Raw genomic sequence first — 23119 nt, 5'->3', positions numbered from 1 at the left:
GTGTGTGTGTATGATTAGGAGATGATCCTTAATTAAGTGGTTCATTGGTATCAATAGAGCTCTGACTCCTCTAACTAGTCTTTACAAAGAGATCGGTGATGTATGAAATCACTCTGCTTTTAGCATGCAGAGAAAGTCAGTGAAAGAGAAAATGAAACTGCAGAACAGCTCTTCTGGTTTCTTATTCTATGAGTTCAGTCATGATTTTGTGCATTCAGTAATCATCACACAAAAAATACGTTCAGTGTGTACACACATAATCCTGTGTAAAGGAAATATCTGTCACCATCTTATGAAAAGCTCACCTTGTCCCACTGTCTCTCTCTGTCCAAAGTGATAATTATCATGGCTGGATTCACCAGGTAACCGTTACTGTTGAAGGAGAAGTCATTGTGTTCCCAGGTTACATTCAACATGTGCCTGCAGAGAAACAAAACCCAAAGAGAAGGATCAGTGACCTAATCTTAAAAAAGCACTGTATACTTGGATATACTGTATTTATGTAAGTTCTGTCCAAGAACATTGAAATCACTATTTCCTAAAGTGACATCTTCAAATTGTTTGTTTTGTATGAACAGCAGTGTAAAACAGTGAATTATGAGTCATAACTTTTTTCTAATAAACTTTTACTTTGAGCCATAATTATTAGAACTCTAAGGCATAATAAGGAGATAATAAGTCATACTTAATTACATACATATATATAATTATGAGACAAAGTCATAAATATAAGAAAGCAAGTCATAGGTTTCATATACTATGAGATTAGTATATATAGGTGCTGGTCATATAATTAGAATATCATCAAAAAGTTGATTTATTTCATTCAAAAAGTGAAACTTGGATGTTATATTCATTCATTACACACAGACTTTAATTAAATTAGAATATTACTTAAGACCAATACAAAAAAAGGATTTTTAGAAATGTTGGCCAACTGAAAAGTATGAACATAAAGTATGAGCATGTACAGCACTCAATACTTCTTGTTGTTGTAGTTGGGGCTCCTTTTGCCTGAATTACTGCAGCAATGCGGCGTGGCATGGAGTCCATCAGTCTGTGGCACTGCTCAGGTGTTATGAGAGCCCAGGTTGCTCTGATAGTGGCCTTCAACTCTTCTGCATTGTTGGGTCTGGCGTGTATCGCATCTTCCTCTTCACAATACCACATAGATTTTCTATAGTGTTAAAGTCAGGCGAGTTTGCTGACCAATTAAGAACAGGGATACCATGGTCCTTAAACCAGGTACTGGTAGCTTTGGCTCTGTGTGCAGGTGCCAAGTCCCGTTGGAAAATGAAATCTGCATCTCCATAAAGTTGGTCAGCAGCAGGAAGCATGAAGTGCTCTAAAACTTCCTGGTAGACGGCTGCGTTGACCTTGGACCTCAGAAAACACAGTTGACCAACACCAGCAGATGACATGGCACCCAAACCATCACTGACTGTGGAAACTTTACACTGGACTTCAAGCAACGTGGATTCTGTGCCTCTCCTCTCTTCCTCCAGACTGTGGGACCTTGATTTCCAAAGGAAATGCAAAATTTACTTTCATCAGAGAACATAACTTTGGACCACTCAGCAGCAGTCCAGTCCTTTTTGTCTTTAGCCCAGGCGAGACGCTTCTGATGCTGTGTCTTGTTCAAGAGTGGCTTGACACACGGAATTTGACAGCTGAAACCCGTGTCTTGCATACGTCTGTGCGTGGTGGTTCTTGAAGCACTGACTCCAGCTGCAGTCCACTCTTTGTGAATCTCCCCCACATTTTTGAATGGGTTTTGTTTCACAATCCTCTCCAGGGTGCGGTTATCCCTATTGCTTGTACACTTTTTTTCTACCACATCTTTTCCTTCCCTTCGCCTCTCTATTAATGTGCTTGGACACAGAGCTCTGCGAACAGCCACCCTCTTTAGCAATGACCTTTTGTGTCTTGCCCTCCTTGTGCAAGGTGTCAATGGTCGTCTTTTGGACAGCTGTCAAGTCAGCAGTCTTCCCCATGATTATGTAGCCTACAGAACTAGACTGAGAGACCATTTAAAGGCCTTTGCAGGTGTTTTGAGTTAATTATCTGATTAGAGTGTGGCACCAGGTGTCTTCAATATTGAACCTTTTCACAATATTCTAATTTTCTGAGATAGTGATTTTGGAGTTTTCATTAGTTGTCAGTTATAATCATCAAAATGAAAAGGAATGAACACTTGAAATATATCAGTCTGTGTGGAATGAATAATATACATTAAACAAGTTTCACTTTTTGAATGGAATTACTGAAATAAATAATTTTTTTGATGATATTCTAATTATATGACCAGCACCTGTATAGTATACATTGCTTTGGTCCAGACTGAAGTATCAACTATTAGATGGATTGCTATGACATTTTGTACAAACATTCATGCTCCCCAAAGGATTAATCCGACTGATTTTGGTGAACAACACAGCTGCTTGCTTCAGTATGTTTGTGACACAGTAGAGTCACAATGTGTCCTGACAACTTCTGCACTGTGTAGAAAACCGTTTTCTGCCTGCTTTGATTCCATTGTTTCATCACTCACATCCTGTTATATTAGACCTGTGGTTCTGCGCTCTCACCTCACTCGGCACTCCAGCAGAGGTGATGAAAGCCTGCTGGGAGGAGAAAAGCCTTCAGGCTTGTCTGTGTGAAAAGCCTATTTAATCTGGTAATCTGCGCTAATCCCATTAACAGGTGATCTGACTCATTATCAAAAGCTTGTTTGAACAAAAAAAAACTCCAATCAAGTGAGGATAGATCTGAGAACCGAGGCCTTAATGTTTGATCTGGCTGGAAATAGAATAGATAGCTGACTATGAAGTTAATAGAAAGTGCTTTGTTCTCTCTCGCCAACCTGAGAGATGCTGCTACTCAAGTCATGCCTGCTGGGTTTAAAAAGTCTAAAAGGAGGGGTTTGTACAGTATCAAAGCCTAAGATAATGTTCACCATTTCCAATTTTCATGAACGGTTTGGGTTTACAAAAGTAAAAGTTGTCTCCCCTACGGCTCGGAAGACTCTGAAAGAAAAATTACTTCTGACATCAGAGGGAGAGAGTGGTGTTTCATAATGCAAGAGAAGTGTCTGATGATGCCTGTGTCCTTTTAGCAGCCCCTTGGTGTCCATCTACAACAACACAGACACACAATTACACACAACACACTCCCAATCTCCCTGAATGACCTTGGCTCATATGAGCCAGACGCTGGAGCAGTTTTTTTTTCTGGCTCTTCCCTTTGCTGATAAAAACATTTTTCTAAGAAAATAGGATTTGCTTCTGTGTTCCATGGCACAGATTGCTCTTTTGGGCATGGTTTAAATGAGGAGAAGCCACACCCTCATCCGTTCTTACCACCCACGCCCCACTAAATTATCTTGCAATCTCCAAGAGATATAGGGGAGCACTCAATGCTGAGGAGATAGATGGCAGCAGGGCAGGGAACACCAAATGGACGGGAAGTCATGAATCAATAAACAACTGTTGACCTCTTTTGCTGTGAAGTCTGAACCGTTATTGTTGTATCTTTTATGATAAATTTTAGAAATTAAAGAGAATATTTATTACCAATGTGATCCCTTACCATCAGACAACATTATTCTGCAAGTCCTAAATAAGGTCATACAAGTAATATGTAATATAAGAGACTTTTTTCCGGCAGAAAAAACAACACTATTAGTTGTTTGTTAGAACACTGAAAACCATCTATGATTATGTTTTCCTTACAAGTGAGCTCTTGTGGTGGTTGTGCAACTAATGACTGTCCTCTCTACAAAGACAGAAGTAGCGCTATGTCGCCATTAGAAAGGAGATTCTGGAGCACAGGTGGGCACAGAAAGCTTCAGACTTTGACATGCCTAATAACAGTCAGCATTGAGTTCTTTCATACTTGACCACAAACTTAACCACGGAAGTGACAGATCTGAAAACACTTGCATGAATATTTAAGTTGTTTTGGAAGGCAATGACCTAAGAACTATTTTTTCATTTAGGTGAAAGGACTTTGCTTTTCATAGAAAAAAATTTACAAACGTGTTAGTCCTGAAGCTTGTGCTTTTGTTGGATTTGGCTCCTCTTGCACAGTTACAGTAACATCGAGTGCATTTTTATAATACTCAGGGGTTCAATTTAAAATTAAAGTATACTTCATGTCTAGTTCACATTTAAACAGAACAAATGAGACACCATAAAGTACAAATGAGATAGTCTAAAGCTACAGGGGTTCATATCTTATGTTCATAATCGGCACCATTAACGGTAAGCTACTGCAAAGTTGTTTCCATGGGAATTCCTGCACTCTGTAACTCTTGTCATTTATGAGCTTTAGGCTTCCAGTGGCCCTGGTGGCCATTTTTTAAATGTGTGTGCAGTGTTTGCCTAGAGAACATTCACAGGCCACTAAACTTTTTCTCTTTTAACATGCTTGCGTGCATCACGCTCTGTGCTCCTGTATGTGCCTATGCATGCATAATACGAATCGAATCGGAATCGAATGTCCGACCCTGCCACCAAACAAGGAAAATCAGTTACAAAATATAAATGCTTGGAAGAATTCCACAGAAAAATTGTACCATTAGTATTTAAATTATGGCCAAGTCTCAAATATCAGAAGTGTAGGAAGAGGAGGACAAGCATAACAAATCAAGGCCAGCCTCTTAAAAAAAAAAAAAAATCTTTGAGGGGTTGGAATTACTTCTACTGTAATAATTGACATTGTAAATTAAACAGCATTGTAAAACAACAAGCAGCTTCAACAGCGAACTAAATCGGGATCTGATCAGAAAACAAGAAGCTTCTTACTGAAATATGACAAATATATCTAAATCTTATCTAATATAAGATTGTTAGAAATAAACGCCTGTTTCTCTAAAGCTTGTGTGAAATTGTTCTCTGGTTACCTGAACAGAGTGTCATTAGTAAAGGATGGCTTGACGGGGTTGTGACAATCACTTTGGCCCTCGGGAACGAAGCCTCTCTGTTTCTGAAAGCTCTGCACTCCTTTCACTACGATAGCCACCCCGTCCCGCACCCTCTTCCTCAGGCTCATCCTCCACCGGTCTGTGATGATGCTGATGAGCCCCACAGGGAAGCTGTCAGGTGGGGGGATGTCCGGGTTCCCCACTGCCAGGCTGGGAATAATCCAGATGTAGCCTGGCCCCAACAATCCGGACTCAGATGCCATGGCGAACAGGTACTGAGCCTCTTCATGAGAGCAGTAGACCAAAAGCACCTGGGCGTCGACCTGCTGCAGAAGTCTCCTCGCTCGGATGTCGTTCATGCCGTCTGCGGACATATCGAACGTCAACACGTCCTGCAGATCCCATATAAAATAGCTGGTGTCTGTGAAGGACTTAATGTAATCCACGTAGGTTTCGTAGCCCGGGTAAAGGCTGGTTATGACCACAAAGCTGTCCCAGTTATACTCCTCCATCACCTTGAACATGCCGTTGATCTGCTGCTCAATGGAGGCGCCAAGCTGGAGGAAGTTGGAGCCTTCACCCTGGAGGAAGAGGAAAACGTAGCATCATCATGAGGAGATGGAAAATCTATGAAGACCTTTATGGTTAGTTAACTCACTGCACACTATTTGCTCTTGACTAACAAGCAAAATGAACACATCTTAATTCACTCTGTATAATGTGCAGTATTATCTCTGGAGGAACTTCTTTATACTGATGATGTTACACACATTCAGACAAATCACACAAGTGAGTTGCTCAACCAGTAGGTTCTATATTGCAGCTTTGACAGGGGCTAAGTGGTTTTGCTTTGTTTTGCTCTTCCAGGACCTGCAGACCCATTCATCACTTAAACTCACATGTCTTACTTTTGCCGTGCAAACACTGGCCGTCATCCATACTTGCAAATTCAGAGGGATAGCACTATCACTGTGGCCAGCGCCTGCACTGTTTCATCCGTCTTTCTGCAAATACAGTGACCTTGGATGAGGATTGCTTTTCTGTTAACTGTATTAAAAGGACTGCAGAGAAGGGAACAATATTTTCTAGCACCGTGCAGTGTCTGATACTTTTCCCCTGAGATTTTCATTAGAAAGTGCCGTACAGTCTTTTATTCTTCAGGTGGAGTAAAGCTCAGGTAGTGTTAAAATAAGCACTCAATTGTAGAGTTTTTCAGTTGTCAAAAGACAAAACATGTGCTGTGACATCACTGATTGGGGTTGTGCCTGGAAGATCCAAGGAGGAAATGGCTTAGCAACAGCTTTCTTCCATGTGATTTAGTATTGACTTGCCCTTTAAAATTGCGGTCTTTTAAATCAATGAATCACCACCGAAACGAAAAGACAAGAAAACCTGTACCCTTTATTGTGCCAATAGCATGACATTGTCACTTGTGGAATGGATTCACTGAATTTCTTCCTGCACAAAGACATACTTTCCTAAAGCACAAAACAAGAAATAGTTGCTTTTCCAGCTCTGAGCTAAAGCTTTGAGGGATTCTGTTGGAATGAGCAATAGAACATTTATTATAAATAATTTTCAATGTTGCCTTCTTCCACAATAGGGATATTGACTCAGAGATGCTCTATTTAATATCACATTAGTAAATTCCTTTGTATGAAAGGAATAATAATTTATATGAAGTAGTTTTTAATAAGCTATCATCAAAGGTTTGTAGGTCATCTGCCACTGTACATAATTTTTTGTTATTAAATCAAATTCAAATTGATTCTGTTCCAGATATGGAGGAGGATAACCCAAATGTTTTATTAATGGCATTTGACTGATCTGTAAAGCATTAGTAAAGCCATTAGTTACAACTTATAAACCCTTCCTAAAGGGTATCCTGTCAGAAATTGGTACCCAAATATTAGATATAGAGCTGCAGAACATCAGGCAAAAATCAATTAATTAGGAACTTATTCATCAACTGCAGACTTTGATGTAAAACCCCACTGCTTATTTAGACAGTGAGAAACCCATATATCTTTATTAATACAAGCCATTAATAAACTATTTATTAACGTTCAATAAAGCTATTAGTTAAAACTTACAAATCCTTATTAGAAATAGGTATTCAAATAAAAGCAACTACTAACAATCCTGCCAGAAATAGATTGAGACATTTGACATTAGTCTCAACCTTGATCTCTCTCCCATTAATTATACCAAGGTATTATAATTAATGTGACACTGATGGACTGATGCTACTCTACATATAGTCATTAGTTTCAACAAAGATTGTTGATTTGAGTTACTCTACCTAATCTTTACTGTTTCACATTACTCTAAAAGACTTTAAATTGTGAATCATTGATAGTAGCAAGACATTAGTATGAGTGAGTTCATAAATATATTAGATTATGTTGTGTGTGTGTGTGTGTGTGTATATATATATATAGGGTTTATTATTCTCTTTTTATTCTGTTTTTTATGAACTAATTTATTTGAAAGTGATTTTAAAAAAGAACATTTCTGCCTGTAATCTGACTCTGGTGTGATCTTGTTATAAAAGCTGTTGGCCTCCTCAGGCTGATAGGTAGGTGGCCACCTCTTGACCCTCTCTCTCTGGGGAAAAAACACTCCGTCCTGAGTTCTGGGCCCTTAGAGCCGAGGATTGGAGGGGTCAGGTATCCTGAGACTGCAAACAGGCCTGTGATCTTATTTGGCATGTCTCCTTGTCCTTGAAAGCAGTTCAGCGGACTTGTGATGTATGAGCGTCCTACGATTTCAGACGTCACGGCTAAATCCACTGACTTTGTGCCTCTGACTCTACCATGCTCATGCCCATGAAAACATTTCTCTTTCTGTTGTCTTGTTTCACTTGTCAATGCCCTTGTTTGCTCTGACTTCCTCTATCACCAAACAGTGATGTAGCTATAAATAACAAAAGTTCTTTCATGCATAGTTTTTCATTGAAAGAGAAATTGTCACACACTTTGTGAATTCCTACATCTTCATGCAACAGAATTAATATCCATTAGTTGGCAGCTATTCCTTTTCATATTTAATTCATATCTTGTCTTTAATATGCCTGGTCTCACATGTTAATGATAAATATTCACATTCACATTCACATCACATTCAGTTATCAGCGTCTTTACTAGGAATTGGTTTCAGCTCAATGTAAGGCAACTTCTTTGGACTAAGATGGATTAGACTGCAGTGGAGGCCGGCTGGCTGCATGCATCCATACCGTGTGCAGGGATCTTATGCAGGTTAGTCACGGAGGAGCTTGAGACGATCGTATAAATCTACTAATTTTCTCCTTCCCCTCACTGTCCCACAGCAAATATGTCAGCGTGATTGCCTTACTCCTGTATGTGCTGCTACCTATTCCAGCATCTGCAACGGTGCGCAATCAGTTTGTTCCCCAGCAGGTACTAAGGTGTCGGTGTGTGTATGTGCAGGTGTGTTTATGTTTGTACTTGTGTTTTTGTATGCCTTGTACATAGCATACTAGCCCAAGGGTCTGTCAGGGTAAAGCCCCCTGCAAACTACAATCTCAACAGCTCAATTAGCATAGAGCAGGCTGATAACGCAGTCCAAATGAGCCTGGGGCATTACCACAGGCTCAGCTGTAGCTCAAAGTCACGACCGCCCTGTCAGTGTGCAGTGCATGTACAGTACTGTCCAAAGCATATGGTTGTAGGGAATAAAATGAAACATTACAGTGGGTTACATAGAATATGAATTTGTCACCAGCAGTGTTCATCTTTCTAGGAGCCAAATGCAGACTAAAGAGTTCATTAGGTTTGGAATGAACAAGTCGTAAGATGTGTTATACGACCACATCTAAAAGATTTATACCCATTCCACACAGCCACACAAAGGCTGGGAGAAAAGCCTGCCGCCATAGCCTCCTCCTGGCTGCATCCCACTTCTTCCATGATGTCTCTCCAAGAACTCTATGTCTTTTGTCTTTGTAGTCTCAACATGATAAATTGCACTAGGGCTGACCCCAAATAGTCAAAGATTCGATGCTTCGATAGGCGGAGCTTGATTCGACTATCAATCTCACAGTCGAATCTTTGCAGTGCCGTTATGAAAGTAGGATGATACTGTTTTGGCTATATGGGGGAGCTCAAGCTCTAATTTTACATAGAACTATGTACTATGTCAACATATAATGCTGTAAATAAAAATGTGAAAAGAAAGAAACTTTCAACAAATCTTTTTAAAGAGCGTGAATAAATCCAAAGTTTTAACCCTAACCCTTAAGATCGGGGGCGTCGGTGCGCTTCAGCGTGTGTGTGTGTGTGTGTGTCAAACGAGGAAGAGAGACAAAACACAACTTCATGTGCAGTGAGTGCACGGGCAGAGTGTGTGCAGGTTGGTAGGTACACAGGCAGATAGGCCAGCTTATTACAGTCCTGCGACAGCCAATCAAAACATTTGATTTATTCATTGCTGTCAAGATGTGAAGAAAATTTCAACAAATATAACAAAAAATGCTTCTGACAGACTGATATACTCTAGCTTTAGATTATGTCCACACTAAGTCAGCTAAATGTAAATGTGCCTTCTGTTCTGTCCACACTAAATGTGCAGTCACCAGTGTTTGCAAATATTTGAAGCTCATTTGACTGAATTCAAGAATGTGTTTTCTGGTTAGGTTAGAAATGCCACGTCATAAGCAAATGGACTCTCATGATACATATGAGCATATTGCCCAGTATGGATAATGTATGTTGGACTATAACCCGGTTGTTTGTAAATGTGTGTCAGCCATGACTCTGTCAGTAAGCTGTACTTCCATAGTGTTGTCCACAGAAGCTCACAGTAATAGTCTACAGTCCCAAAGAAGATTACAGCCATTGAGTGGAAAGCTTAGCTTCTCAAGGCTGAGATTACATTCACACGGGTAAAATATACAGAACTCATATCTGTTTACAAACACAGATGCAGAAACGCTGCGTTAATCTGTATAGTCAACTTTAACCCTGTAGCGTTTTGTCAAGTGTATAGTGCTCAAATCTTGCAATGTCTAGTGCTTTGTAACAACAAGATTCATATAAGATGCTTGGAGCAGTATTTATGTCTAAACCACAGCTGTTTATTTATATATATATATAATATGAAATGATGTATTGTGGTAAATGTGTTGTGGCAGTTATTGAAATCACCACTGAACATATGACACACAAAGTGGTGCATGTTTTCCCTTGTCACATGACTGAACTGCAGCCATCCCTCTCTCTCTGTTCTTCTATGAAGAGTGACTTCTGGCCACAGCTCTTTGCTGCGACATATGTCTGCCTCCGCCACGCAGCAGGACATGCCCTGGCACCAGCTTCCTGTGCTGCTGACGTCACAGAAATCCTGCACGGCTACTAGGAACAGGCACATAACTCCCTGGCCATTTTCCACTTAAAACATTAAAAAAGATTATGATACTGTATAGGTGGCATTTAGCAAGGTTGAAACAATATGCAAATGAGCATGGAAGTTCTTTCTGCATTTGACATTAGAAAATTAAGAGAAATCACAGATCATCAAATAACAAACTAATTAATCTGATCTCACAAAACCATATCAGAAACTTTAGTTTTATCTTACTTTATATAAATTCATATTATTTATAACCATGGTTACATGGCATGGAGGACAAAAATATTAATGACTGGCATGTTTAAGCGCAACATATATTCCTCATGAAGTCATCAACTTTATATACAGTACATAACCTTTGGTTTATCATTTACAAAATGTTAGTCTTTTCATCCTTCAGTATTGAACTGGATAAGAGAGATTCAGACCTGTAGTCCCCATGCAACTCTGCATCCTAGATATTATGTTTATATACAACTAATTTACAACAACAAATACATTTTGAAAGGAAAGTTAATACTGCCCTAACTGCTCTGTCTGTCTAGACAGGTGGCACTGTAACTGTGCCAGTGGTTTTTCCAATGTAGCGCGTGGTGGATGTAGAGACAAGTGATTTCAGGATGAAGCGAAGGCAGACAGAGAAAAAAATAACTGCTCTACTTCTGAGAAAAGCCTCAGGCTCATGTTCCTGCAAAGACAATCAAGGTTTTGCTCGTGTCTGACTTACATTTTGTCCACTTACAGCGCTGTGGCTCGGAGGATGTGATCTGTCAGACCGCACAATGAATGCTTCAAAGGATGCTTTGGATTTTAGGTCAGGATATTGAACTAAATGCATAATGAGAGAAACAGTTGAATTAGAAAGCTACAGCAACCACCTTGAGTGTGCAATTACTTCTGAAGGACATCACTGGATGGCTTTATTTGTTCAGAGATTAATCGCAGCTTTTTCCAAAGACACTACAACAAAAGTACTGTAATCAAAGCTACACTGGAAAGGATTTTCAGTTAAAACTACACCCATTTGTCTAGCTGAGATGCTTTACAATCACCCTAATGGTATAGTCTGGTGTCACCAGAAAAGGCAGTTCAAGCATCTCACGCTTCTGTAATATAAACACAATCTTACCCACATAGTTTTATATGTATAAACCTAGCCAAATGGTTAACCAGAGATGGCAGATTAGAAACCACTCATATGAGTCATTGTTGTATCATGGGTTGTTTGGAAAGCAATGACAAATGACCTATTTTATCGATTAAGCTGGACTTGTTGGAGCTCTGGGCTGTTGTGTCCTGGCAAAGATGCAACCACATTTTAGCTTTTAAACCAGGCACAGGTCCAGTTTTCTTTCTAGTTTTCTTCACAAACATTTCAGTAATTTGTTTAATGATTACGGCTATGGATTTATCCACTCCTTGCACACTGAGCAGGCCTGTGGGAACTGATTGATCTGCTTGCAATAGTTAAGTATGTAGCTTTGATTTCTTGTCCATCTGAAATTGACATATGGCTGCTAGCTTGAACAAGTTTTAACTCTATAGATGCATAAATAAGCAATATTCTTACTGGAGTGAACTTTGCTTAATACTTCCTGGCTCTCCATGTGTTTGCTCACTGGCTAAACTGTCATTATATTTCCTTTTTTCATTTGGATAGGAAATGAAGAGGATAATGGCGTGTCTGCTCAGATGTTGCCAATCAACAAACTAAATGTCCTGGGGACAGGAATCAGTTTATCACCTAATTTTATGCTGTCACTTTCAGAAAGATCAGACTCTCGGGTTTCAGTGATACGTATGAAAAATGAATGAGCTTCATTGCCTTGTTGACTACCTTTGACAGCGTCCCATAAATCAATCGACGGGCGGCGTCCCTGATTGTTGAGAAGACTAACAAAATAATTTCTGTGTATCTGGTTCATAGCTGGCATGTGCACATTTACAGTACTTGAATATTAATAAATGACTAATCGTAAGCATAAATAGGTGACTACTGGTGTTCCATATACATTGAGCCATACAAAGTCAATGAAAACACGTCATTTTGCTGTCAGTTCAACCATTAGATTAAATTGTTTTTAAAGTTTAAATCTCATTTTGAAACAGTGACTGTAATGGTACTGTGCATCAGTACTTGGTAGTCTATTCTTTTCCATCTGTCATCTATATTCCGATATGCTACACTATAATCACTCTGGACAGACTTATCCCATAGGTAAAAAGCCACTGCTCTCGTGGCGTGATGAAATCTATAGTGCTCCCTTGGATGTTAGGCAGACATGCTGACAGACCCCTCTTTCTACTTTCCTATAGCCTGCTATTGGCAGAACTTTCTGAACTAAAGCAGCACGTCACCAAAAACCAACAACAACAAAATCAACCAACTTTTACATAGTATATATCTACAGTATATCCAGTACTGTATCAATTGTCCTAAAGCTTTATTTTTTCATTTGTATACTACCAGCATATTTTAATCAGACTTTAAAGTCAGGGTAATCTTTTAACTTTTAACGTTTAACGTATATTTTTTCCCATTGAATAGAAATGTTATAAACTTAAGCTACGCTTCTACTGACCATTTTCTAAAACATATCCTTTCATTTTGTACATAAGATTACTCTTATAGTATTACATTCATTTGGCAGACATATTTCCAAACAGACAATTTGGGCAATTTGGGTGTTCAGTATTTTACTCAAGGACATTTCGACATGTGTTCAGGAGAGGCTGGAGACTGCACGTTTTAACCAACTGAGCTACAGCTACAACTGCTTGTATTTCTTCCTTCCATAGGGTGTCAAAGTATTTGCAGGGAATTTGGTCGAGAGAATTTTGCTTCCATCCAAGAAACAGCCAAAATAAGATGATGCTTTTGCGCATTATGCGTGTTTGCTTATTTTTTGTCTGGCTTTGATTTTACTGTAGCTTGTGAATGCAACAATGTTTAGAAGCCATCTGTAAAAGCTTCCCACCATAAACTGAAGACATTCCAGCAAATAGGAGCTCTCAGAACAGACCGACCGTATGACAGTAAAATAACTTTTATCCACCATAACCAACCAACCAAGCAACACCCCTCTTAAACATATCTTCTGCTTTTGCAATTTTGTTTTCATAACGCACAACAGAACAGGAACCAGTGGCTGTCCTGATGTCAGAAAAATAAGTATCAACAATCTAAGAGATTTGTAGGTAAAGGGCCAAAACACGCAAAACCACATATGGCGCGTTGCCTGCATGGGGGCCACAAGACCATAAGATATTGTCATTTGTTTAAAAAAGCTATTATCAGATGAGGCAGGGAGGTGTGTGTGTCAATCAAAGGCCTGGTATCTCAGTGGGTAGTAGAAGAGTATGAATGGTATCAAACTGGGACGTCCGTATTAATAATGCATGCACTTACTGTTCTGTAAGGCCCTTTTTAATGCATTCACCTCACAGTATATATTAATGTCTCAGCTTCTTTCACTGGCTAATTACTGATGTCATTCCTTTTAACGGCTGCCTGCGTTTGTCATTACGCTTATTTCCTAGTACACGTGTTTATTTGGTAATTTATTATGAGTTGCTTTTATTGTCCTCAAGTAAGAGTAGTGCTAATGAGCAGCAGGAGGAATTAACTGCTGAGCGGCATCTCTTTTATTACCCCGAGAAGCCATGCTGATGGCAAGATCACCCAAAATGTTTTCTGAAATGGATACAGATGACAGGGGAGCTGTTTGCAATCCCATATGAAATAATTAAGGAAATTGTCTAACTTGTGTCTCTTTGTTTCTCACAAAATAGAAAATGCCGCAAGACTCAAAATCATTGTTGTGTCTAAAAGATAACTAGACATATGTTCTAATCAAATATACATAGCTTCAAGTATTCAGCAGTTGATTATTTGAAAAGAATTTGATCCTCTTCAGAGTTCGAGTTTATTGGTACTATAGACAAAAAAAAAAAAAAAAACCCTCAGCAGCAGGTCATGATGAAGTTACGCTTATGTTGGTCACCAAAGTCTATCAGTTGTCAAAACTCTTAAATATGTATTCAGCAAATTATTTCGAACTAAAATGTTTCCCACTGATCTGAAAATAAAAACATTGTCACCATCTTTAAATTTGAAGACCAAATTATTTTGTATATAGTCCAGTCTCTGTCCTTCTATGTTTTTCAGAAATATTTGAAAGGATTTTGATTTATAGGCATTTTCAGTAGCAGAGCTTCTTTTTTACGTGCACACTAGATTTAGATAAAATATCTGTTCACGTGTATGGCTGTTAATGAGGTGGTCGATACTGAATGTTTGTGGTCTAGTTTTAATAAGCCCTGTTGATCACAATGTCTTGCTTATAAATTTTTCTGTGGCTATCTAATTAAATTAAACATCAGACACTTTGTAATTGTAAGTGGGTGGACATCTGATATGAAGTGAGTTTCTTGTGGTGACCCACAGGGGGTCTATTCTTGGACCCCTTCTCTTCCTTATCTTCTGCATTGTCATCCATGTTTCTTTTACATAAAAAATGTTTTTACACTTTAATGCAGTTTCTGCACTAAATGAATTAGAAATAATTTCCAGATGGTTTAAATTAAACCATTTTGTTATATTTAATATGGATGGTGTATTGGAATTTTCTATGGGCATACACACACACACACACACATATATGTTTCTACATAATATTATTACAAATACAAAATCTAATTTCATCCTTTTGAATATACAACTTTTAACCCGCTTTTCTGTTTGTGTAATTTCTTCAAAGAGCAACACATAGCATTTAATAAATCATTATCTCTAATGTGAAAATGTGAAAAGTTTACTTTTCCCTAAATCTTTAAAGACTGTCAATTAATCTTAACTAAAGTTTTCAACATGTGATGTTGTTTTGTGATACAGAGCTCTGTGTCGTCTTCTGCAGGAGGCGCTAAAATGTCACCAGAAGAAAGCCATTCTAAAAGGATTATAGTTGGTCTCTGTGGCTGAGCCTCTTGTGGTGGGTGATGATGCCACTATATATGGATCATTACTGCTAAACCTTCCAGCTTTAAAAGCACTTTAATAGCTTGTATGTGTTTCAAGCACCTCAAGCTTTTACCTCACCTGAGAGTTAGGGCTGCATACTGTACTACTAACACAGTAATGATAAAGGTTCAGCACAGTCTTTGGACCCCACAAATTATATATAGGGATTCATGTTTTATGACCTTGACAGAGTTCCCTTATTAATTTCTTGCTTCTTGAACTTGCAACTCTAATGTCTGCCTGAGCTAATTTGTATTTCAGATATTTATTAATCATTAAGTCATTTTAAAATGACAGATTGTGACTGTTCATCTATCTTATGCTAATTATGGCTGATGTAATTAGTTCTCAAATTACTGTACGTGTGGGCTTCTGTGTGACTTCTAGGAAAATAAATGTGCACATTGAGTGGAATTGTGATTAAAATAATTTCATTTTTGTTGTAATTACCGCATACTTGCTGCAGACTGTTTGAATTGATGACCAAACCATCTATCTTACTTAAGTCAAAGTATGTAGTACCTGACGCCTGACAACAAATGGCCGAAAATGAGATCTGAAAATCAAAGTGGAATCGCCTCAATTTGCTGTTATGGTGGGTCACTCTATGACAACCCTGGTGAATTATATCATAGTCTGCAAGATGATCTATAGAACATACTTATCAAAAATGTGTTATGACCTACGATGTAGCTTTAATATAGATGAGAGGAAAACGTCTGGTTTTGTGGTGCTGAAACAGTGGTGGAAAGTAGCTTTTACTCAAGTATTAAACTGAAATTAAATTAGCTCCACCTTGACCAGCATTACATTAAAATACTGCTTAAATGCAACTGTGATTTTACAGTAATATAATGTATGACAATATTTAGGGCCTGAGCACGAAACGTGTGAGGTCCTTATTGGAACTGAAGGAATTGCTTTTTCTTTCTTCCTTCCTTCCTTTCGCAAAGTAATCTCAGTTTTGGGGGAAAACTCACCAAACTTTGCACATAATTCAGGAACTCAGGAAAATTCAGGAAAAATATTGTATTTTATGGGTTTCGCGCATGGGCCTGGCAAAATGGCTCACTAGCGCCCCCTACAGAGCAGCCCCCGGGCAAAGTTTCAACTACGTGTATGAAATTTCTGTGGTATATGTATCACGTCCAGACGTACAATAACCCAGTCTAAACCCACTGACGATTAAAAGTTGTACAAACGGTTATTATGGATATGGTCATGTCCACAGAGGAAATGCTGACGCCCAGGGTAAAAACCAAGTCCAGTGTATGACCACGGTTATAATAATCTTTAAGTTACAAAGTGCTTTAACAAGTGTAAAGACAATAATACCATGTGTATTATGGGTTTGCCCTTTGACATGTTGTTTGAAGTTAAAAGAAGTGGTTATATTTAAAAAGTCAGTTGCATTAACATTGTTGGGGTCATCAACATGAATATTAAAATCGCCACAAAGAACAATTCTGTCATAATTTAAAACCAGAGTAGATAAAAATTCAGGAAGTTCTGTTAAAAATCCTCCAGGTGGTTTTGGAGGGTGATAAATTATAATAAATATGATAGGTTGCAGCCCTCCAACTTTAAGAGTGAGAACTTCAGAGGAGTTAAATTCATCATAGCGTACTTGATGACATTTTAAATATTTCCTATACACGCTCACTAGCCCACCACCATGACCACTGACCCTCGGTTGACTAAAACAATCATATTGAGGCGGACACAGTTCAGCTAGCTGGCTATAGTCATTCATTTGCAACCAGGATTCAGTTAAAAACATAAAATCTAGATTTGCAGACAAGATAAAATCATTTCAGATCATTCACTTGACCGTGATCTCACATTGAAGAGAGCCATTTTAAATGAGTTTGTTTTGGGTGCTGGAGTTGGTGCAGTTGTTATTTCTGTGTGGGATGTGCACATTTCGGTTTACTGGTCTATGCGTGATGATGACAGGAATAGTCAAGTCTTTGGAACAGTGCTGGGAGCAGACGGCTTTACATGCCAGCAGGTGGAGAAAGTTGTTTGTGGCAGTGAGGCAGAGATCTGTTCATTGACCGGTGGTGTGTCCAGGTGTGCTGCATGAATGATTACTCATTCACATAGGCCTAAGTCCTGAGGGGAGGACCGCACCACATGCTGTATGTGCGCAGCTAACATTTCTGAGCCCCGTTTGTTTGGGTGAAGTCCATCTGTCTTAAAAAGAGACATTCTTTGTCAGAAAATATTAAAGTTATCGACATAACACACATCGTGAGCCCTGCAGGCGGACTGGAGCCAGTCGTGGAGGCCAAGGAGTCTACCGAAGCGGCCAGCACCGCGACCAACTGTGGGAATGGGACCAGAGATAAAAACGGACTTTCCACACTGCTTTAAAACACTGCTTTAAATGTACAAGACATGTACGAGACAACATTTACCCATAGTCATAGCGCCACTTGATGGCAACAGGAAGTGACCTTTAATGAAGCAGCCTCCGTGGCAATTAACAGCCACGCAGGCAGCTGCCTCACACCTCAACGCGCTACACGTGCAAGGGCCCGCCCAACACTGCTTGCTGCTTTAATTTATTCTGTTCTGCACAATGAGTACTTTATACTTTTGATACTCAAGTAGCACAGTTGTACAAACTTGACTTTGAATGCTTTTACTTGTAGTGGAGTGTTTTACACTGTGTTAAATGACTGCTTTTACTTAAGTAAAAGATCTCAACTCTTCTTGCACCACTGTTGCCTAGCCTTAACCTTTGAAGCTACATCCAGCTGTTTAAGACAGACCAGGACCTGCTTCATCATGGATGTGTGATGTCTTTGTGTTTCTGTATAAATGAAACTATGCTCGCAGGTTTTCCCTAATGCTCTCAGACTGATAACCTGCCTCTGTTGTTCCACACCTGCCTGTTTATCCTAAAGCAGTTACAAACAAGGATGATGGTGGGAAATGATGAAAAGCCATCTGCTTGCCCCTTTTAGCGTATGAATTGGAGACTCTGTCATTTAGCCTATAACATTAGGAAAATTACATGTTATTTAGGACGCAAAGGTGGACTGTAGCTGGTGGCATCTCTACTGCTGCTATTTAACGGCTGATAATCTGTATTCATCTTGTCATTTCTTGTGTTTATGACTTTGAACTGTGAGTTGCTGAATGTGAATATCAGTAAGAAATGACTTAGTTCCCAAGTGGCCTTGATTACCCAGACTGTGTCTCTGAACTGAACTCTCTCTCTTTGACTCACTGTGTTAAATTTTTTTATTTAGACCTAGAGCGTGAATTAAATTGCTATAGTGTGATCAGTTTCCAATTATATTCTACAGCAGTGGTCCCATAAGTAGTGGCAGTAGCTAAAGCCCCAGCCAACTCTTTACTGGCCCTCTCCCTGTCCCTGACCAGACCTCCCACACTGACCTTGTATGGCAGGACGACAGCAGAGCCTCCACTGATTCCCACGATGGGCACAGCTGTCTGAGTGGAAATGAAGTCCAAGATCTGTGCCACGGCCTCCGAGCCAACGTTGTCCTCAAACACCACGCCATGGACGCGGTTGGTGGAGAGGGTATCACAGATGCGAGTGAGCAGTGCCCGTGGGTTGGTGTTGTTGACCAGCACAGTGATGGGGTTCACTTCAAGAGGCAGGTCCATGAAGTTTTCCCGGCTTAACCGGCCCTTAATCTCTGCCTGGTAGGCCGAACCGCTGAACACCACCGCCACATTCACAGAAGGCATGGGAATCCCAAATGGCCTTCCTGAACAGCAGGGGACAGTGCAGAACAGCAGCAGGAGCAGCAGCAGCGGCGGCGGCCACCACGGGGAGTCGCTCAAGCAGCCTAGACGAACGCCCATCTCAGTCACCTACTGCCTAGAGGAGGGGTCAGAGGGGAGGGAGGGGTCAGTAGAGTGGATTGACATACTAGATACACAGGACTAGTTGCTATCTTATTCTGAAATGTTGTGATGGTAGTCAGTAATCCCAGCTGGTAGGCCAACCAATGCCTTTTGTTTAGAGTTTGCCTGTTTTGATGACCTTTTAGCTTCATCTCAGTGTGCTGGTCTGCCTGCCTTAACTAAGTGTAAGAGCCCATTAACAGAGCCCAGAGTAGTATTTTTAGATTGTGTCAGCATGCAACATGAGGCTGGAGCCAGGCTGTTGTGTCTTAGGGTGGCAGCTGCCACCCTGCTGCTGGTGTATTCTGTGGTCCAACCCAACAGATGGTGTCCAGTGTTTAATGCAACAAATGGAGAACAAGAGGATTAAAATTTTTCTCTCGTGACAGTACTTTTGAAGCTGATTTCTTTTTTTTTTTTTCAGCAGTCAAAGGCATTCAAACTTAATATGTTGAGGGTCTGTATGCATGGTTTTGGCTATATTGATTAGTTGAACCACTTGGGCTCGCTGTGTAAAAAAAAAAAAAAAATGCTTATTTTGCTAGGAATAACTCAGATTTTATAAATTGTGTCTGCTTTTTCTCAGATTCTACAATATTGTTGTACAGTTGATTCCATTTTTATGATCAAATTACGTGATTTTGTACGTGTTTTCATCCATCGTAATTATGATTTGTAGCAAAGTCTATATTTACAAAGGGATTCAAATCCCCAAGTTGGCATTTGAAAAAAGCTCTTTTTGCAACATTGCATCACTAATCGTCTGGATTGCAACCAGTAACTCTTGGCCAAGCATCTTAATTTCTTCCAGAACCCTAATTGCTGTGCTTCCTGCCCTCTGGAAGGTAATGGCAAAGAAACGCCATGGCAGAGCTCCGAGATGTCAAACCCTTTAGCGGTTGTTTAACATTCATATTGTAGCCAGACACTGGTTTGTGTTGAGCTGTCAGACTGATTTAGGCTCTTTGTCAAATCTGTCACAGTAGTGTTTGTGGCCCTGAGGGAGTGCTGCACACTGGTCCCCTGTCACAGTGATCTGATCCACCATGTGATGGAATCCCAGTGGGGTGAATATATTGTAATCTCTTGGTAATCCCTGCCAGGCGTCATGGCCTAGGGCTTGATTGTAGTGTATAAACTTATCCAGAGATTTGTCTACTGCACGAGGCTCAGTGGAGCTGCGTGGTGCAGGTCTCTCCATGTTCTACTTCCTGCGAGGGGATCACAGAAAACATTGCAAACAGGCAGGAGGATGAACAGGCAGGCCTTAGAGGAGCAGGGACGCTTAGTTGGTCGATCTCTTGAATACTTATCATGGGATTGTTTTTCCAGTCAGGTCACATGCTGAAATCCAAATAAAAGGCATCACATGCGTGGGAAGCTGTACATGCTATTTCCTACGTGTGATTCTCCAGATAGGTGTTGCCTCATAAATCATTTTATAAATTGATTGGTCCCCACCGTGAGAGGGCATCTGCCACATTCCTTTCAATTACATTAGCAGTGTTTCAGCTGCGACAGCAGTGAAATACTTTAGGGTTAAGAAACGTACATGGTCAAAATGCTTGTAAGCTTCCTTGTGTTTAATCAAGGCAGGAAAACCGCTGAGGCAGATATATGAAGGTCGAATCCTGGGGTGGATATAGGATTAACCCAACAGAAAATGAGTCATCAGTAATTTTGAGACAAGGCTTTGTCAACATCCCTTCTTATGCCAAGGCAAGGAAATATCAACAGAGACCCACTTTGGCTAACTTCCAATATACCTTTAATATGTCTATCCCCTGAATAGTCAAAGATTCGATGCTTCGATGGGCGGAGCCTGATTAGACTGTCAATTTCACAGTCTCACGTCTGATTTTACATAGAACTACCAGTTTTCTGACAATAAGTTCATATACAGCCAATTACAATACAAATTTCAACGTGAAATGCTATAAATAAACAAGAAAAACTTTCAATAAATGTTGTGCGTGAATAAATTGTAACCCTAACCTTGGGTCGTCAGTGCGCATGTGTAGGCGTAGTGTGTATGTGTGTAGTGGCAGTGGAGGAACACTTGCTGAAGAGATCAAGCCCCAGCCCCGGTGTTGTGCCGAGTTGTTCGCGACCTCGCGGGACTTTCGGATTATTTATCACCGTTGATGTACCACCAAAGAATATTTTATCGTTTTTAAACGCCGGCTACTTGTAATAGACCCCCAGCACGGTATGCACGCAGAACTCTGGACAAGACCGGCAAATGGCGAGAGAAAGAGAAAAAGTGGTCAACAATAAGCCTCAGTTTAGCTTCAGCTCGCAATCGCCGTGCACAAAAACACACGATTCGACAATCAGTCGACTATAGGCAGGACTTGACGATTCTGATTTGACTGTAAATCTTTAAATCTTTAAAGATGTAAATCTTTAGACGGGAATAGCCCTAATACCTTATTTATTGTTTACATTCTGTGTAGAGCAGATAGCTTTGTAACGCAATTTATTTGCAAATTGGTGCTGTAGGTTTGCTGCACACTGACCCCCCAAACTCTAAAACTCAGCAGAACCTGTAAACTGCATGATACATAAAGAAAAGAGGCTTTTTATCTGTGCTTGGGCTAAATCCTCAAAAAAAACATTTTTGTGTATACAAGGGCTGAAGTCTTCACTCTGAAGGGGCTCAAAATTCACTGTGGGCATTCATTGGATTGAGAGATTTTAAAGAGGAGGGTGCATGACTAGGTACCTCCATCCTGAATTATCACAACACACCATCTATTTGCCTCTGAAGCCTTGTTGTAGCAGACACATACTTTAGTTTGAGCCGTGAATAAGAGACAGGTTGCTGTTTGCATCATGAATGCAACAAACTAGATTCAGTCATATTCTACCCTGGTGACTGAGGGAGTGAAATCAATTATCAAAACCCTGCTGTCTTTATATTCCATATAGACAGGCTGGTGTGACCCATTTGATATAAGCTACTTATAAACCTACTCCATCTTTGTGTAGTAACACTCAATTAAATATTCTAACACTGCTTGGAGCACACTAGTGGATTTTCAAATCTTAACTGATTTTAAATACGTGGGATACCACAGACATAACATGACAGAATTAACAGATTTTTTATATTTTAAATTTAAGAATGCAGACACCAGACTATTTAGTCAAGACACAGGATCACACACTTGGCATTTGCATATAACGATTTCAGAGTGGCGGTTCCGGGGACAGAAACTTGCATGATCAAACGTGACTTCAGACATAAACTGTCGTCGTCAGCTAGTTGCACTTGTGTGGGCTATGTTTTGCACAGACAGACAATAAAACTGTGGATGAAACGATATGAGTACAAACAACAAATAAAACGTAAGGTGAAAAAATGAAATCATGCAACTGATAACAAATGTACAATCCTTTTGTGCATTTGTAAAAAGTTTGTCTTCTGCCTTTTTGTTGAATTGAGTGCATCAGAAGCCTAATACATGTTCCCTAATTACAACCAGGCACCTTTCAGTTTTATTTGTTGTTTTTCTTTCTGGGACACGTTAAAGCTCCCTTTCTCCTCACTGTATTTGAGGAAGTACCTAAAAAAAAACTAGTGAAAACTGCAGTTTTTTATAATACTATAATAATATGTCTTCCCTGTATTTTGTGTGGGTTTTGTGTTATATTACCATCTGTATGACTTTGAAAAAGCACTTGCAACTGCTCTGCCTGTTGGATTGGAAAATATTTGGTAGATAATTCCAGTGTTTAGTTCATCTGAGTGTTATCACTTGCCACAATCACAGGGGCATGACCCAGGAAGTGACTGTTTCCACAGACATTTTAATGTTGCTGACTGTTGAAAGGACTAAACATGCATTTTCACCATCTGTCTATAATGTGTATCAGACCACCTACTCTGGTAGCAATCCATCAGTAATCCTTTCTGG

General features: G+C 39.7%; 1 protein-coding gene and 1 long non-coding RNA gene across 3 annotated transcripts in view; one reads left to right on the top strand and one right to left on the bottom strand.

Moving 5' to 3' along the window:
* The window catches only part of grin2ca (glutamate receptor, ionotropic, N-methyl D-aspartate 2Ca), a 77801-nt gene that overhangs the window by 38426 nt on the left and 16256 nt on the right, over positions 1 to 23119 (bottom strand). Inside the window, exons 2-4 of one of the 2 annotated variants that reach the window (XM_038707442.1) lie at positions 18723 to 19173; positions 4904 to 5505; positions 306 to 420 (exon numbers count right to left, since the gene is read on the bottom strand). In XM_038707442.1, the coding sequence (XP_038563370.1) occupies positions 306 to 420; positions 4904 to 5505; positions 18723 to 19157 (1152 nt within the window). In that variant the 5' untranslated portion in view covers positions 19158 to 19173. Of the gene's footprint in view, positions 1 to 305; positions 421 to 4903; positions 5506 to 18722; positions 19174 to 23119 lie in introns of those variants that run through there. The other variant, XM_038707451.1, reaches the window with a different exon arrangement.
* Positions 11001 to 12280, top strand: LOC119894846. Its single transcript, XR_005442985.1, has 2 exons — positions 11001 to 11108; positions 11955 to 12280. It is a non-coding gene; the product is annotated as an uncharacterized LOC119894846 (long non-coding RNA).

Source organism: Micropterus salmoides, unplaced genomic scaffold (assembly GCF_014851395.1).
Source record: "Micropterus salmoides isolate LMB-PRFRI ecotype aquatic unplaced genomic scaffold, ASM1485139v1 Ms_hic_scaffold_10, whole genome shotgun sequence".
In the NCBI taxonomy this organism is placed as follows: domain Eukaryota; kingdom Metazoa; phylum Chordata; class Actinopteri; order Centrarchiformes; family Centrarchidae; genus Micropterus; species Micropterus salmoides.
The sequence above is the reverse complement of the archived record's forward strand: the minus strand, read 5'-3'. Positions and strand labels throughout refer to the sequence as shown.